This window comes from Volvox carteri (genome assembly GCF_000143455.1).
Source record: "Volvox carteri f. nagariensis unplaced genomic scaffold VOLCAscaffold_35, whole genome shotgun sequence".
NCBI lineage: Eukaryota > Viridiplantae > Chlorophyta > Chlorophyceae > Chlamydomonadales > Volvocaceae > Volvox > Volvox carteri.
The window spans coordinates 666,882-680,727 of record NW_003307578.1 but is presented as its reverse complement, the minus strand read 5'-3'; the positions used below and the strand labels follow the sequence as shown (position 1 = coordinate 680,727).

Here is a 13,846-nt window from a genome sequence, read left to right as displayed (position 1 = left end):
GCAAGTCCGCTTCCTCACCCCTGACCACGTACTAGGAAAACCCTCAACCAAAGAACTCACCCCACGTGTGCCTCCACATCCCAGCCGCTGGGTCATGTACTGCAGCGCACTCGCTTTAAGCTGCTCCTTGTCTGCGACAAAACTTCCGGCCCGTGGCGGGCGGTTGGCGCTGGCGCCGCCGCCGGCAGCGCCGGCGCAGCCGCCGCCGTTGCGGCTTCCGCCACGGCCGCCGCCCGGCGGCTGCGTCCGGGGGTGGCCACCGCCAGAGCCGCCTGTTAGGATGTCAAACTGGGGCTGTTCGCCGGGGGTCATCGCCGAGGGCTGTGGCAGCTGTAGCGGTGCCGCCAGGTTGCCTCCGCCGCCAGCGGCCGTCGCCATGAAACAGCGCTGTTGCTTCGATGGTGATGAGGCGGCCTCCAAATGATGATGTGCTGCCGGAACGACCCATGGGCCACTTTCCCGTTGCTCGTCGCCGCAGCCGCTGGGGGCCCCCTGCAGTACAGCATGATGACACCGTGCGGCGACACGGTACGTACACCAAAGGGGGCTTGTGTGGCATGCATGCAGAGAGACGCGAATAACCTGCCCCCCCCATCATGCACATGGCACATCGCATCGTCGGGACGTGCCCGTGCCCGTGCGAGAGGTGCCTTAACCACCTTAACCGCCATTTGGAGGTGCTGGAAATGTCAAACGACGAGCAGCCTTGGGAAGAGGTGTGTGCGGCGGCCCCAGGCAACAGGACACCATGAAAACGCTTCTGATAACACGTGGCTTTGGGTGAGAATGAATAATCCAATTGTGCAGTGTGCGAATGTGGTGAAATTACATTATAATAGATGACACAAGGCAGCCAGCGGGAAAAAGTAACAAGAGCATCAAAAACGAAATCAGAAACAAAAGAAATCACGTATAGCTGTCAACATTATTTTGCAACAATCAAACCATCGCGACCACCACCAAGCACCTGGTAAGAGGGAGCCCGGGAAGCGTCTCCCTCCGGCCCGCCAGTCTCCCTCCGCCTCGCCAGGGCAGCTGCGGACATCGCCGACGTCCGTACGGGAGACACCAGCGTGTGCACGCTGGCGGCAGCCGCCGCCGCCGCGCCAGCCCTTCCCATGTCCAGATGCCCACCCTTGAGTGCCAGCCCCGAGTCAAGTCCACACAGCTCCGGAACCAGCGGACCGCCCACCGTACATGTTGTGACGGACGCCACCGGTGGCCACGGCGGAAGCTGCGATGGGTCGTACGACATTGCGCTGCTGCCGCCGCCGCCGCTGCCGCCGTTTACCCGAGTGGGCGCGAAGCGGGACGGTCGGCGGTGCGGCAGGTGGAGCCACGAATTGGACGACATAAGCCCCAACGGCGGCCCGACGGCGGCGGCGACCTCACCCATCGGGCCAAGACCTGGCGGCCGTACACGCCACTGCGGCGATACGGCACACAACCCAAGACTGCCGTTGACGCCGCCAGAACGCGGGAAAGCCGTCGGGGACGTCGCCAAACCAAAGGAGGAATTGCCTCCACCCATGCCGCCAAAGCGTGGGCTCAAAAAGCCGCCACCACTGCCGCCACTGCCAAAGCCAAAGCTGCCGCACCCACGGGCACCCTCTACAGAGTTGGGTTCAAATCCCGCTAGGAACATGTCGTTAGAGCCATCATCCAGTAAGCACCCCGAACCCAAAAGTTCGCCGCAAAGCAGGACGCCTCCGCCTTCCCGAGCTGTGGCGGCATCGCTACCGGCGGCGGCGGCAGCTTCTCCAGACTGACGGTGCTGGTGACGCCCCGCCGCTGCAGCCGCGGCGGCGGCAGCCGCCGCCGTACCGGCAGCTCCAGCAGTGGTGGCGACACACTCGCCGCCGCCAGCCATAGGCCCCCTCGAGGCCTCATCGGCAATGGCGGTGATCATGGCGTCCGCGAGCGCACTCGACGAGTCGTCGAAGTCCATAACTCCGACGTCAAGGCCCACCATACCGTGGCTTTGATGGCGGGAGCCGCCGTTTCGCCGTAAGGCCGACGGATGAGGTACGTCTGCAGCGCCGCCGCCGCCACCGCCGCCGCCGCCGGCAGCTGCTGCCACCGCCGCACCTCCCGTATTCATATACTGTTGCCGGTACTGGTGCTGTGCGCTACGCCGCCGCGGCCGGCAGCCAAGACCTCCTCCGGCGCCCTCCAAGCCGCCACCGTCGCTGTCTGTGTCAGACTCCAAGTGTGTGAGCATGGACAGCGGCGGCGGCGACACGACGTCAAGCGAAGATATCCCCAAGCCCCGGGGGGTAAAGCCCGGGGGCTCCGGACCCAGAGAGAAACGCAAGTCCTGGCCCGACGGTGGCGGAGGCATAGCAGCAGCCGCAGCCATTGCCGCAGCCGCGCCAGCGCCTGACGGTCCCAAGTCCCCCCCAGCCGTGCCGACGGCGGCGAGAGTCATGTCCCCCATACCTCCTCCTTCCGTCCGGGGGTAGGCGTTATCGGCATTATTATCGCTTGCATGAGCCGCCGCAACTGTCGCCGCCGCGCCGCGGCGGTTGTTGCAGCCTGCGCTGTTCCGGGCTTCTTCAGCCCAGGTGCCGCCGGTGGCTAGGGCGGAGCTCTCTGCATGCGCGTGAGAAAAGGTTTGCGGTGTTGGGTTTTCGGGATGATGTGAGCCATTTAGAGAAAATGAGAGAGAGGATATCCTAGAGGCAGGTGTACGACGCTGGAAACATGTGTGTACGGCGCGGTAAGCGGCACCCTGCCTGGGGGAAGAGCTCCATAAATACAGCAAGATGTAGCACAACGCCTTTTCCGTATGTATGTATGTATGTATGCATGTATGTATGTATGTATGTATGTATGTATGTATGTATGTATGTATGTATGTATGTATGTATGTATGTATGTATGTATGTATGTATGTATGTATGTATGTATGTATGTATGTATGTATGCATGCACTGCTGTCGTGGGGGGACTATTGGGGCGCGGTAAGCTCGCTCCATGCCCCCTTCCGATAGAGCGGTTTCCTCTAACGGTTTCCGCAACCACAACAACCAACGACACCGTCCCCAGCTCCCAGCTCGTCTGATATCCGGTATATATATCAGCTCCGCCCCCCGCTGTTTGTCGTACCGCTTGTGGGAGCTGTGGGGTGGTCCGACGGCAGCGGCAGCGGCGTTGCCGCCGTACGGCGTCCCAGTTCCTGCTTCCGCCGCCTCTTCAACGGACCTAACTGCTCCTGGGATGGACCATCCCCTTCCTCCTCCTCCTCCTCCTCCTCCGCATCTTCGTCCATCTCGTCCCGTACGACACCCTGAAAGTCCCGGAGGTTACCCGGGAGAATTTCACCGTCACCGTCGCCGCCATCGCCACGGCAGCAAGTGTCACGCGCGACAGCGTCGCTGCCACTGCCGCTGCCGTACAATTCGGGTGGCAGCGACCGTTTGACCATCTGCTGCTGCTGATAATACTGCTGCTGTTGCTGCTGCTGCTGTTGCTGCTGCTGCTGTTGCTGCTGCTGCTGTTGTTGTTGCTGCTGTTGTTGTTGCTGCTGTTGTTGCTGCTGCTGCTGCTGCTGTAGCATCTCCCCACATATCAGGGACGGCGACTCCTGCTGCTCCTGTTGCTGCTGCTGGTGATGCGGATGTGAATGCATAGGCTGTAGCTGCACCTCCTGCTGCTGCTGCTGTCGTAGAAAGTTCGGTGGCAACGGTGCCGGCATTGACTGCATCTGCGACTGTAGCTGCTGTTGCTGCTGCTGCGATGGCGGTAGCAGCTGTGGCGGCTGAGCTACAGGGGGGGCCTGCGAGTGCGACAAACTGTTTGTCGAATTCCGTCTAACAGTCCCATCTTCTGAAAACTGTACTACGCCGGCCGATAACGCATGTCCGCCACCGTACGGCATTGACGCCGTACAGCCTGCTGCGCCATCGCCTCCGCTGCCAAGGCTCATGGCAAAGTGGTTCGTTGTTGCTGCCGTTGTCGCTGCCGCCGCGGCCGCCGCCGCCGCCGCCACCGTCAACGACGGCATGGACGCCAGCGGCGGCGGCGGCTGTAGCATGACGGAGCCTGGCACAGTACCCTGAGAAGGCGTCGGCGATGGACCGTCCGAGCAACCCGACGTCGATGGCAGCGGCGGCGATGGCGCGTAGTCGTCGTACATGCCGGTGGCGGAGCTGCGGCGGCTGCCCGCTCGGCTGCCGCCGCCCCCGCCGCCGCCACCAGCCCGCCCACCCGCCCCTTTGGCGGCGGCACCCCCGCGCTTCAAAGCTCCCCTCGCACTGCACCCACCCAGGCGCACGCATCCGGGGAGGGGGGGCCAACGCATTAAGCTACACAACCATGAAGTTACACAATTAACCACTAAATCACGACGGCGGGCAGCTGGGGGAGCTTCAGGGACTCAAACGTACACTCTTCCGCTGCGTTCACAGGAAAATCGTTGGGTGCTGGCAGGATGGGAGAAAGCTGGGGCGGACGAGCACATCGCCGGTGCGCGCGTTTGCATTTACCGCCACCCAGCTTTCCATTTATACATCCTGAAACGATCACAATAAAAAGAAATGTGCTGCCCCAATGAGTTGCCCTCTTACCTTATTTTCCCGCCCCCCCAAGTCACTTATTTATAGCTATTCCCATGACTCCCACCAAGCGGTGGAGTCATGGCGGCGATTGAGCAGCTTTGCGATGCAACAAACCCAAACAAGTTCACATCACGTGATGTATTTATGCCATTCTCATGGGTTAACATTTCGGTAATTCCTGTTGAACATACGCTCTCTGCAGGCAAGAACCTCCGCAAGAACTGCCAACCCAGATAGCTTGCTCGCAACACCCGCCACCCCACCAAACAGACAGACAGACAGACAGACAGAGAGACAGACAGGTGAACAGGCAGGGGCAGTCAAGCTACGTAACCCACCAGCAGGTTCCCGCTCCGACCGCCACACCCCAAAAAAATAACTCACACTGTCACAAAGGTACATACATACATACAAACACACACTGTAAAAACGCGAACGCGAATCTCACGCGAATCTCACATATATATACTGTATACATACATACATATAACAGTAGTATAAGGCAGGCGGCTGGCAGAGGTTAAGGCCTGGCTTCTGCTCCCGTCGCGTCCCGGCGCGTCCGGGTTCAAATCTGCCTGCCGACCTCTCGGGGTGTTTGAGAGGCGATGAAATGGGAGGTGGCCCCCCATCTTGTGGACGGTGTAGGACGTGATAAAATCAACTCGCGAGCTGACCAGGAACTAAGTTGACGCGCCGTTGATCCGCTAGATTTGGTTGGATGCTGGTGGTGAGTTGCCAAACTCAAAGAGTACACTCTGAAGTCGGACGGGGTGAATGGCTTAGGGTGCCCCTCTAGCAGGGGAGAGCAGGGAATTGCTTCGGGAAGGAGGCCACTGGTGAAGCTTAACCACCCTGTAACGGTCTGGTCTGGTGGCGCCTTCGTGTATATGAAGGTTCCGGGTTCGATTCCTGGTCAGACCCCCGACATTGTTCGGGAGGTCTAGGTTTACTAACGCTGCTGAGGTGTGGAGATGAGGTCTAGTTGATGGACTAAGTTTCGCAGATGGTGGTGGTGGCTGATCTGTCTCTACGGATGTTGGGTGACTGGATGAGGAGGGGTCTAGTTGGCAGGACCCAAAAGCCGCCGTCGGTCGTACGGTGTAATCAACTTTCAATACATATAGTCCATGGCCTCCCGGCTTTGACGGACACCCCCGCACTCGTGCGGCACTTGTAACTTGTAACTTGTAACTTGTAACAACATCAACAGTATATGTGCCAGTCAACCAGGCCACCACGTTATTCGTTCACAACCCTAAATCTCCCGCCCCCACACACTACCTGCTTCCCCGCGGCCCATAACGAAAGCCTACCCTTCCCGAAGCGCGTGACCCCCCACGTTGCTTCTTACCCCCTTTCCTACCCCCCTTCCCCCGCAAAGCCCGAATGCCGAACCCCCCTCCCCCCACCCCGGACCCACCCAGCGCCCTCCTGCGAGCTGCCCACGTCCATATTCTCGCACTCCATACACGTGCACTGGATGCCGCACTTCACACCGCCCTGCGACCTCGGAAGAGAGGGCAACACAGGCAGAGACATATATACATACATGCGTACGTTCGTACATACATACATACATACATACATGCATACATACGTTCAGCCAAATCAAAGTCCTACAGGAACTTCTGTCCTGTAAGGCGACAAGTGACTGGAAGCAGATTTGAACTGTTTTCCCGAACGCCATGTTGGCTCTGTCTGTGTGTCTGTGTCTGTCTGTCTGTCTGTGAATGCATGGTCGCTGATCCCCAAGGACCACATATCCCCCCCAACCTTTCCTTGTCGCTTGTGATTCCATTGAAAGCGGGCAACCAGACCAGGTAGGTGGCCACGAGGCGGCAGGGAGGAGGGTGCGTGGGGTCGTGTATGACAGGCATGCCGCAGGGTGTGTTGTGTGCGTGTATGTGAACGAGCGAGCGAGCGAGAGAACAGTGCGCTCTTACGGCCCGGTGCACGCGCATATGTTGTGCATACGTGTGGCGCTAATATGGTAGAGTAGGAGAAACGCTGGTCGGTCGATCGGGGGGACATGAGTTGCCTTGCTGCGGGTAGGTGCTATCCGAGACACCATCTGCGTGTGTCCGCTCTGTATTGTCCATCTTTCCCTCACACCGGGCTAACCCGGTGTGTTAATAAAAAGAGCCTTGGTGAGTTCTGTCACAACATGTTTAGTCGATGCTACAGTCCCTATGATGCGACAGTCCCTTCCCCCCCAGAGCCTGATGCCAAGTGCCTGCCGCGATACGGTGGTGGAGGTGGTGGAGGTGGTGGAGGTGGTGGAGGTGGTGGAGGTGCTGGAGGATGCTTGAAATCGCTCACCCACCCACCCACCCACTGACACACCAGCAACACACACACACATACTCATACATATATGTGCAGCCGCGTTGTTCCGTACCGTGCATTGAACCACATTGTGGCACATGGTACATACATACATACATACATACATACATACATACATACATACATACATACATACATACATACATACACACACACATACATACACACACACCATGTGACACGGTATGGTTCAATGCACGGTGCGGAGCAGCACGGGTAACGACCGATTATAATTCTGGTAATCTCTATGCATCCACCCGTACAGCCACCCGTACAACCGCCCACCTGGTAGCACTCGCAGTACTTCTTCAGGCAGTGGCTCTTCCGGCAGTTGCAGCCACGCTTGTGCTTTCCATTACCGTTGGGAGCCAACTGAATCTTCCGAGTGAAGGCCTGTCGTCGAGCGTCCCGACAAGGAAAGGACGCCGTACATTTACGCGTTTTAACGAGCAACCGACTGCGTACGACACCGACACTATCATCATCATCATCATTCACCCCATCCCGCTGCATCCCTGTCCCACCCCCCACCCCGCCCCCCCCTCCCCACGAACCGGTCTTCCAAAAACAAACCTGCCAACATACCATTTCCCATCCTAAAGCTAAGTCACCCCTTGTCCCTCTCACAATCCATTCCCAACTCCCCCACATACACGACCCTAACTTACCCCCCCCTTAACCCCCCCCCGCCCTTCATGAACCCTTCCCGCCTTCCCCCCTTCCACCCCCAAACTATCCTTCCCCGTCCTCCTTCCCTCCTCCCCTCCCCTCCTCCCCTCCTTCCCTCCTCCCCTCCCCACCCCACCTGGGGATCTCGCGCAGCGATGTCCTCACGCCGCTGAAGAACCCGATCCGCATGCTCCGGCCGGTTGTGACACGAGATGCAGGAGCACGACCCGCAGTACTGCCCCGCCGCGAAACAGTCGCAGTACAGCTTGAGACACTGACTCTTCTTACAACGGCACGACTTGGAGCTGCTGCGGGGGGGAAATGTCAGGCAGGTTGTTGGAGTACCGAGCGGCGGGGAGTTACGGGCAGTGGCCAAGGGCAGTTTAACGATCATGACGATAGCACGCTCACATGTGCTGCCTTTTCATGTCGCTTATTGGAGATCCCGGGAACGCACACAGACACGCATACATACACACACGGACACGCATGCACAGACACGCATGCACAGACACGCATACACACACACACGCACGCATACACGCATACACATACAGTGCCCTTCTGTGTCACCTTACACACACAGGCAATGCACAGGCACGACATTGCAAACACCCTCACCGCCACATCAGCTACTCCGACGTAGGCACAGCCGGGTTAGGGTTTAAGTGTCTACTTAGGGAAAAGCCATGAACGACAGGGCACGACAGGATACCACATATACAACATGTACGACGTACTTTTCTGATGTACGACGACCGCGGTTGGGCCCCCCACCCTGTATCTGGGTCAAGCCACCGCCCGCGCCGCTGGAACGGTGAGCGTTAGGATTAGCGTTGGCGTTAATGCCACCGCGACCCGGAAAGTCCGGTGAGAGTTCCAGCTCCGGAACCACTACATCTGAATCTCCAAAACCATGTTCACAAATACATGCATCACAGGGAGTTCGCAAAACACATAGGACTCATGTTTATTTTGCATCAATCACCTGAGGAGATGGGCAGTATAACTCAAAACTCCAACTCAACAAGAACCAGCAAGCGCTAGTGACAATTCGTACTGCCCGTCCAAAAATATCATGTAACCGTTTTTCAGCAGACGGTTACAGTAACGACTTCCGACTACGGAAGCTCGTTTCTTCAGTTGGTTCAGCAGGTAAGGGCAAGGAAAAAAAGGGAATGGAGTAAAAGGAGAGGAGGAGGATGATAGGACGACTCTGTAGCTGCGACACAATGCCCTTTGCAATACTAAATACTAAGGACGGTCTTGCCAAGATTAATAATGTACAATGACGGGCGACAGCAACACAATCAAGGACAGCAATACCATCAAGACATAGAAAAAATAAAATGCAAAGGCGAAAAAATAAATGTGATTATTTGAATCCATATTTATATAGAGAGTGAGGTAACAAGCCAAAACAGGCCAGCGTGCGGCGCCAAACGCCGCGCCAGCCAAAACTCCATCACGCACGCACCACACAACCTCCATCATTAAAACTCTAGAGGCCATAGGCCCCCAATATGGGGGAATAGGCACCCCTAGGACATGGTCTGTCTGAACGTCTGCAAGTACCTTGACCGCCCGGCGACCACCTGGTTACATAAAATACTGGCAGGTGACTCTAAGAAACATATTTCCTAGTGACCGATCACCTTCTGGAAGGGAATTATTTTCTCAGTAACCACTTGGTAACTAGTAATCCCTATTTTTAGAAGAAAAAAACTGCCGTACCGTAGGTATGCCCTAAATCCTAAAGCCACGAATGTCCTGTGTCGTACTGTCCGCAGAGAAAGAGAGAGTAACATTGAGCTAACATCGAGTTAGTTATTATAAGAATTTTAAATAGCCCTAAGATAAGCATAATAGAACCGCGTTGTAAGCGAAATCGGGGGATATGACATGCAAGATTACATCATCGTAATAAAAACAATCCGGGGGACGCGGGAATTGCCGGATGGCTGGCAGCAGATTTGACCACCCGTTTAGGTTAATACTGCCCGAAAAGGGTACAAAAAAGCAGTACGACAGAAAAGCATGGACTCTTTCGAAACGCACCACATAAAGCAGTCGGCTTTGAACCTCCCCACAAGCTTTAAACCGCGTCCCTGCCAAGCCCGCACCCAACCCACCAAAATCCATCGAAGGCGCGCCGCGCATCGACATCACCGTTCCCTCGTTCATGGCGCCGCCAGCACCGCCGCCGCCATACGAACTTGCCGTACGAGTCCGCTGCGGCCGCTGCAAGGTGGACGGCGTAGAGGCCCCGCCATTGCCTGCACCGCCGCCGCCAGCACCGCCAACGCTTGCCGCGGCAACAGCAGCACCAGGCATGCCGCCACCGGGCATGACATTTATGCCGCCGCCGCCGCCGCCACCGCTACGCGGCGGCAGCCCTACGCCAGGCCGCTCGCAGCCGCCTGACGCCGCCACCGCCGCCGCCGCGTCGCGGCCTTGAAGAAGTCCACCACTGCTTCCGTTGACGCCGCCGCCGCCGCCGCCACCCGCTCCGCTACCACCACTCGCCATACGAACTGCAAACGTACCACTCCCACCCCTCACTAGTGGTTGCTGTTGCTGCATTTGCTGTTGCTGCATTTGCTGTTGCTGCATTTGCTGTTGCTGAATTTGTCGCTTAACAAAGCTCTTATCATCCTCGCATAGCGGCATCTGCATCTGCGACAACGGCTGTAATCCCGGCATTGCCCCGCCACCCTCCGAAACCATCATCAGCGTGGAGGCCCCTGTTCCGGCTCCGGAACCGCCTCGAGCCATCGACAAATCCATCATTGACGATGTCATGGCGCTACTTTGGTAGTGCTGCTGCTGCTGTTGCTGCTGATGATGATGATGATGATGGTGATGCTGGAGGTGGTGATGGTTAGGTTGCAGATGTGGAGGGACTGAAAATGAAGACGGCATCAGACCGCCCAAAGAGAGCGGCGGTGGCGGCAGCAACGACGGGGAGGACATCCCAAGGTCCCTGTCCAGGCAAACACCGCCGGCACCGCTGCCCCTGCCGCCAGCGCTGTACTGCATCGTATCGGCCTCCATACTGGACGATAAGTCGCAACCGCCGCCGTCGTTGCCGCCGCCGCCGCGGCCACTACCTGACACGGGTACCATAAGGCCCCCTCCGCCGCCACCGGGAACGGCGACACTCGTTCCCGGTAGTACGAGCAAGGATTCCGTACGGAGACCAAAAGACCCTCCAGAAGAAGGCACAAGGACGCCGTTGCTGCCGCCGCCGCCGCCACCGCCAGCAGCGGAGGCTGAGACAGTGGCCATGCGCTCTGTGCCCGTTGCTGCGGCCGCGGGCCCCGCCGCCACCTCCGTGGAGGTGATGCCGCCGCTGGCTCCGCCGCCACCGCCGCTCGGGCCGCAACCCAACTCCACTCCGGGCGTTTCCACCGTCGTGCGGGAGGCTCCTGACTCCACCACCTTCACACAACCCCCGGCAATCGCGATCCGGGTTTCCTCGTTTGGTGACGGCTGCGTGAATACGTTGTGTGGGTTGGGTTGCAGCAGGTTCAAACTCAATGAGGGAAAGCTGATAGTTGAAAACACTTCATTTATATACAAAATACACAAATCAATAAGAAGAATGAAATCGCCGGAACCCATTTAAAATAATAATTCAACTACGATAACAGTAAAGATATAAGGAAGGAAAGGGCTCGGTACGTTGCTCCCCAAAGTCAAATTAAAGATGGGGGACGGGGGCGGGGGCCGTGTTTCAGTGCAAAAGGAGAGGGATGGGGAGGAGGGGGATGATGAAGGAAGCCCGCAGATTTCAACAGTGGGAGAAAGAGGGTCGGAAGCTTTTAAAACCGGCGGGGGGGGGAAGACGAACCACACACGAACCCCCCGGGGGGGGGGGAAAATAGCCGGACGGGTTTCCAGCTCGCCCCCAGAGCCACATACACAGCATGTTTGACCACCTGGGGGGGTTGGGGTGGTGGCGTTGTCGCTCACTGCTCCGTGGTGGGCCTTCGGACCAGTGCCCCTTCGCGCCCCATTGCTCACCGCTCTCAGCCATCAACCCCTTAACTTAACATTTAAACAAAACACCCAAAACGAACCCCACAAAGCAGCGCAGAGGAGGATTGAGCTTCTCATCAATGGTAAATCAATGTAAAACCGAAATTTCGCGCGCACGCGTACGTGCTCATATCAATTTCACACGTACGTGCCCCCACTACCGGCTCCTCTCCCCACGGGGGGGGTTTGGGTGGTAGTAGGGTCACATAAACCCGTGTATGCGCATACGCCGGTGCCAAACCTTACATATCTCCATAAAAACACAACCAAGTGCAGTTGAGGGAACCCCATGACGAAACCCCACACCCGCACTTACCACCACCATTGACAAACCCACCGCCTCATAGCGATAATAAAAACAAAAACTACGACAACAGGCTATCCGTTTAAGCAGTTAAGCAACAGCAAAAAAGTGCCAATTGTCAGCACACGGCAACGGCGAGCATGGGGGTAGCTAACTCACGTACGACAGCACGGGCTTCTGCGGCTCGTCCAGGGACTCCGGAGGCGACTCGGCGGCGCCGTCAGCGCCCCTGGAGTGCTGCCCGGTGTTGCTGCCCGTCGTCGCTGTGTTGGTTTCGGTTTGCAGCAACGGCGGGGCGGGGAGCTGCGGCGCCAGTAGTAGGCCCCCTCCGTGATGACGCGACGATAGGCCGCCGGGGTAGATGCCGCCGCCGCCGCACCTTCCGCCTTCGACACTGCCGACGACGCCGACGCCCTCGCCAATGCCTACACTACTGCCGCTGCCGCCGCCAGCCCCGACGTTTGACGCCACACCTCCGCTACTACCGCTGCCGCCAGCGCGGGCACCGTCTCCGCTGGTAGCGTCAGGTGCGGCAGCGGCGCCGCCGCTGGCGGCGGCGTCCGCAGAGTGGCGTGGCGTCGTACAAAAATCCAAGTAGCGGCTTCGGGGTCGCCCCAGACCCAGGCCAGATCCGAAACCACCGCCACCACCACCGCTACCACCACCGCCGCAAAAAGACGGCATGGAGGTCAGCAAACCGCCGCTGCGGTCGTCATCATCGTGATGCGCCAACAACATGTCCTTCACGTTGAGCTGTAATCCCGCGCAACCACCGCCGCCGCCATTGGCGATGCCACAGAAGCTGCCGTACAATCCTCCGCCGTTCCCACTGCCGCCATCAATGCCGGCGGCAGCGCCGCCGCTGCCGCCAAACATGTGCGAGCCTGGGCCCGAGATACCGAGGAGGTCCGAGGGGTAGCCCGGCACCGGGTGGTGGATGGGCCCAAACCCACCTTGTCCGCTTAAGCTCAACATTAATCCCGGTGTTGCTTGGCTCCGCCCAAATCCAAATCCAAATCCACCATCGTGGATCTTACAATGAAGGCGACAGCGGTGGAGGCCAGGCACAAGGACACCGAGAGAGGCAGCAGGTGAAATGGCAAAGTTAGGAGATCGATGGTTCCGGACAGCACATGGTAAAAAGTACGGAACATAAAAGTACGGCCGTAAAGCAGTACAAGATAGAAACGAGGCGTGTCGGTCACAGCACTCGAGGCAAAAAGGAAGCAGCATGCATATATTTTGTGATGTTTAGGTGCTTAGCAAACAGCACGTTCTGTAGAATATAATAATGTGATGAGCGGAAACCAGGAAAACCTTGCGATTGGAAAAATGGGAAGACGCAAACCAAAAGAATGTTGTTGACAATTAGAAAGGATTGACACTAAAGAGGAAAAAGACGAGAGCGAAACGAAACTGGCTGCCCCCAAAATCTCAGTAGACTCCTTCTCACCATATGAAATCCGTGTGACGACGAGGCCTTGTTTGCCTGGCTGCGCAAAGCCGCTGCCGCCAATTGCGCAGTACAGCTAATGCCAGCGGATGCAGATGCTGACGCGACGTTGACTGGAATTGCCGTACCGCCGCTGCCGCTACCGCTGCCGCTACCGCCGCTGCCGCCCTCATGATGATGAGGGTCCGTCGCTGCGTTAGTTGGCACAGCCGAGTCGTTGTTACATCGCTGATGTTGAAGATGAACTCCGATGGGATCCGAGCCGGCGCCACTTTGGCCCCCTCGGCCGACATCATGTAGAAGCGCTGTGACGTGATCAAGAGCGCCTGACTTGCATGGAGTAGGTGTGAAGACATCCGCCCTGGCTCGGTTCACGGATGTATCGAAAAGGCTGTTGGGTGCGGCTGCACTGGGGCTGAAGAGCGGTACTGGCAGCGCGGGTGACGGAGCAAAAAAGGACGCAAGAGCGTCCAT

General features: G+C 57.9%; 1 protein-coding gene across 1 annotated transcript in view; it reads right to left on the bottom strand.

Annotated features, from left to right (window-relative positions):
* The window catches only part of VOLCADRAFT_94037 (uncharacterized protein), a gene marked incomplete at both ends in the record, with an annotated part of 18,407 nt that extends 4,561 nt beyond the window's left edge, over positions 1 to 13,846 (bottom strand). The window contains 12 exons of the mRNA XM_002953219.1: positions 61 to 492; positions 968 to 2,592; positions 3,109 to 3,289; positions 4,040 to 4,256; positions 5,980 to 6,059; positions 7,191 to 7,298; positions 7,711 to 7,882; positions 8,315 to 8,480; positions 9,707 to 11,066; positions 12,079 to 12,182; positions 12,426 to 12,803; positions 13,501 to 13,846. Of these exons, the coding sequence (XP_002953265.1) occupies positions 61 to 492; positions 968 to 2,592; positions 3,109 to 3,289; positions 4,040 to 4,256; positions 5,980 to 6,059; positions 7,191 to 7,298; positions 7,711 to 7,882; positions 8,315 to 8,480; positions 9,707 to 11,066; positions 12,079 to 12,182; positions 12,426 to 12,803; positions 13,501 to 13,846 (5,169 nt within the window). The remainder of the gene's footprint in view (positions 1 to 60; positions 493 to 967; positions 2,593 to 3,108; positions 3,290 to 4,039; positions 4,257 to 5,979; positions 6,060 to 7,190; positions 7,299 to 7,710; positions 7,883 to 8,314; positions 8,481 to 9,706; positions 11,067 to 12,078; positions 12,183 to 12,425; positions 12,804 to 13,500) is intronic.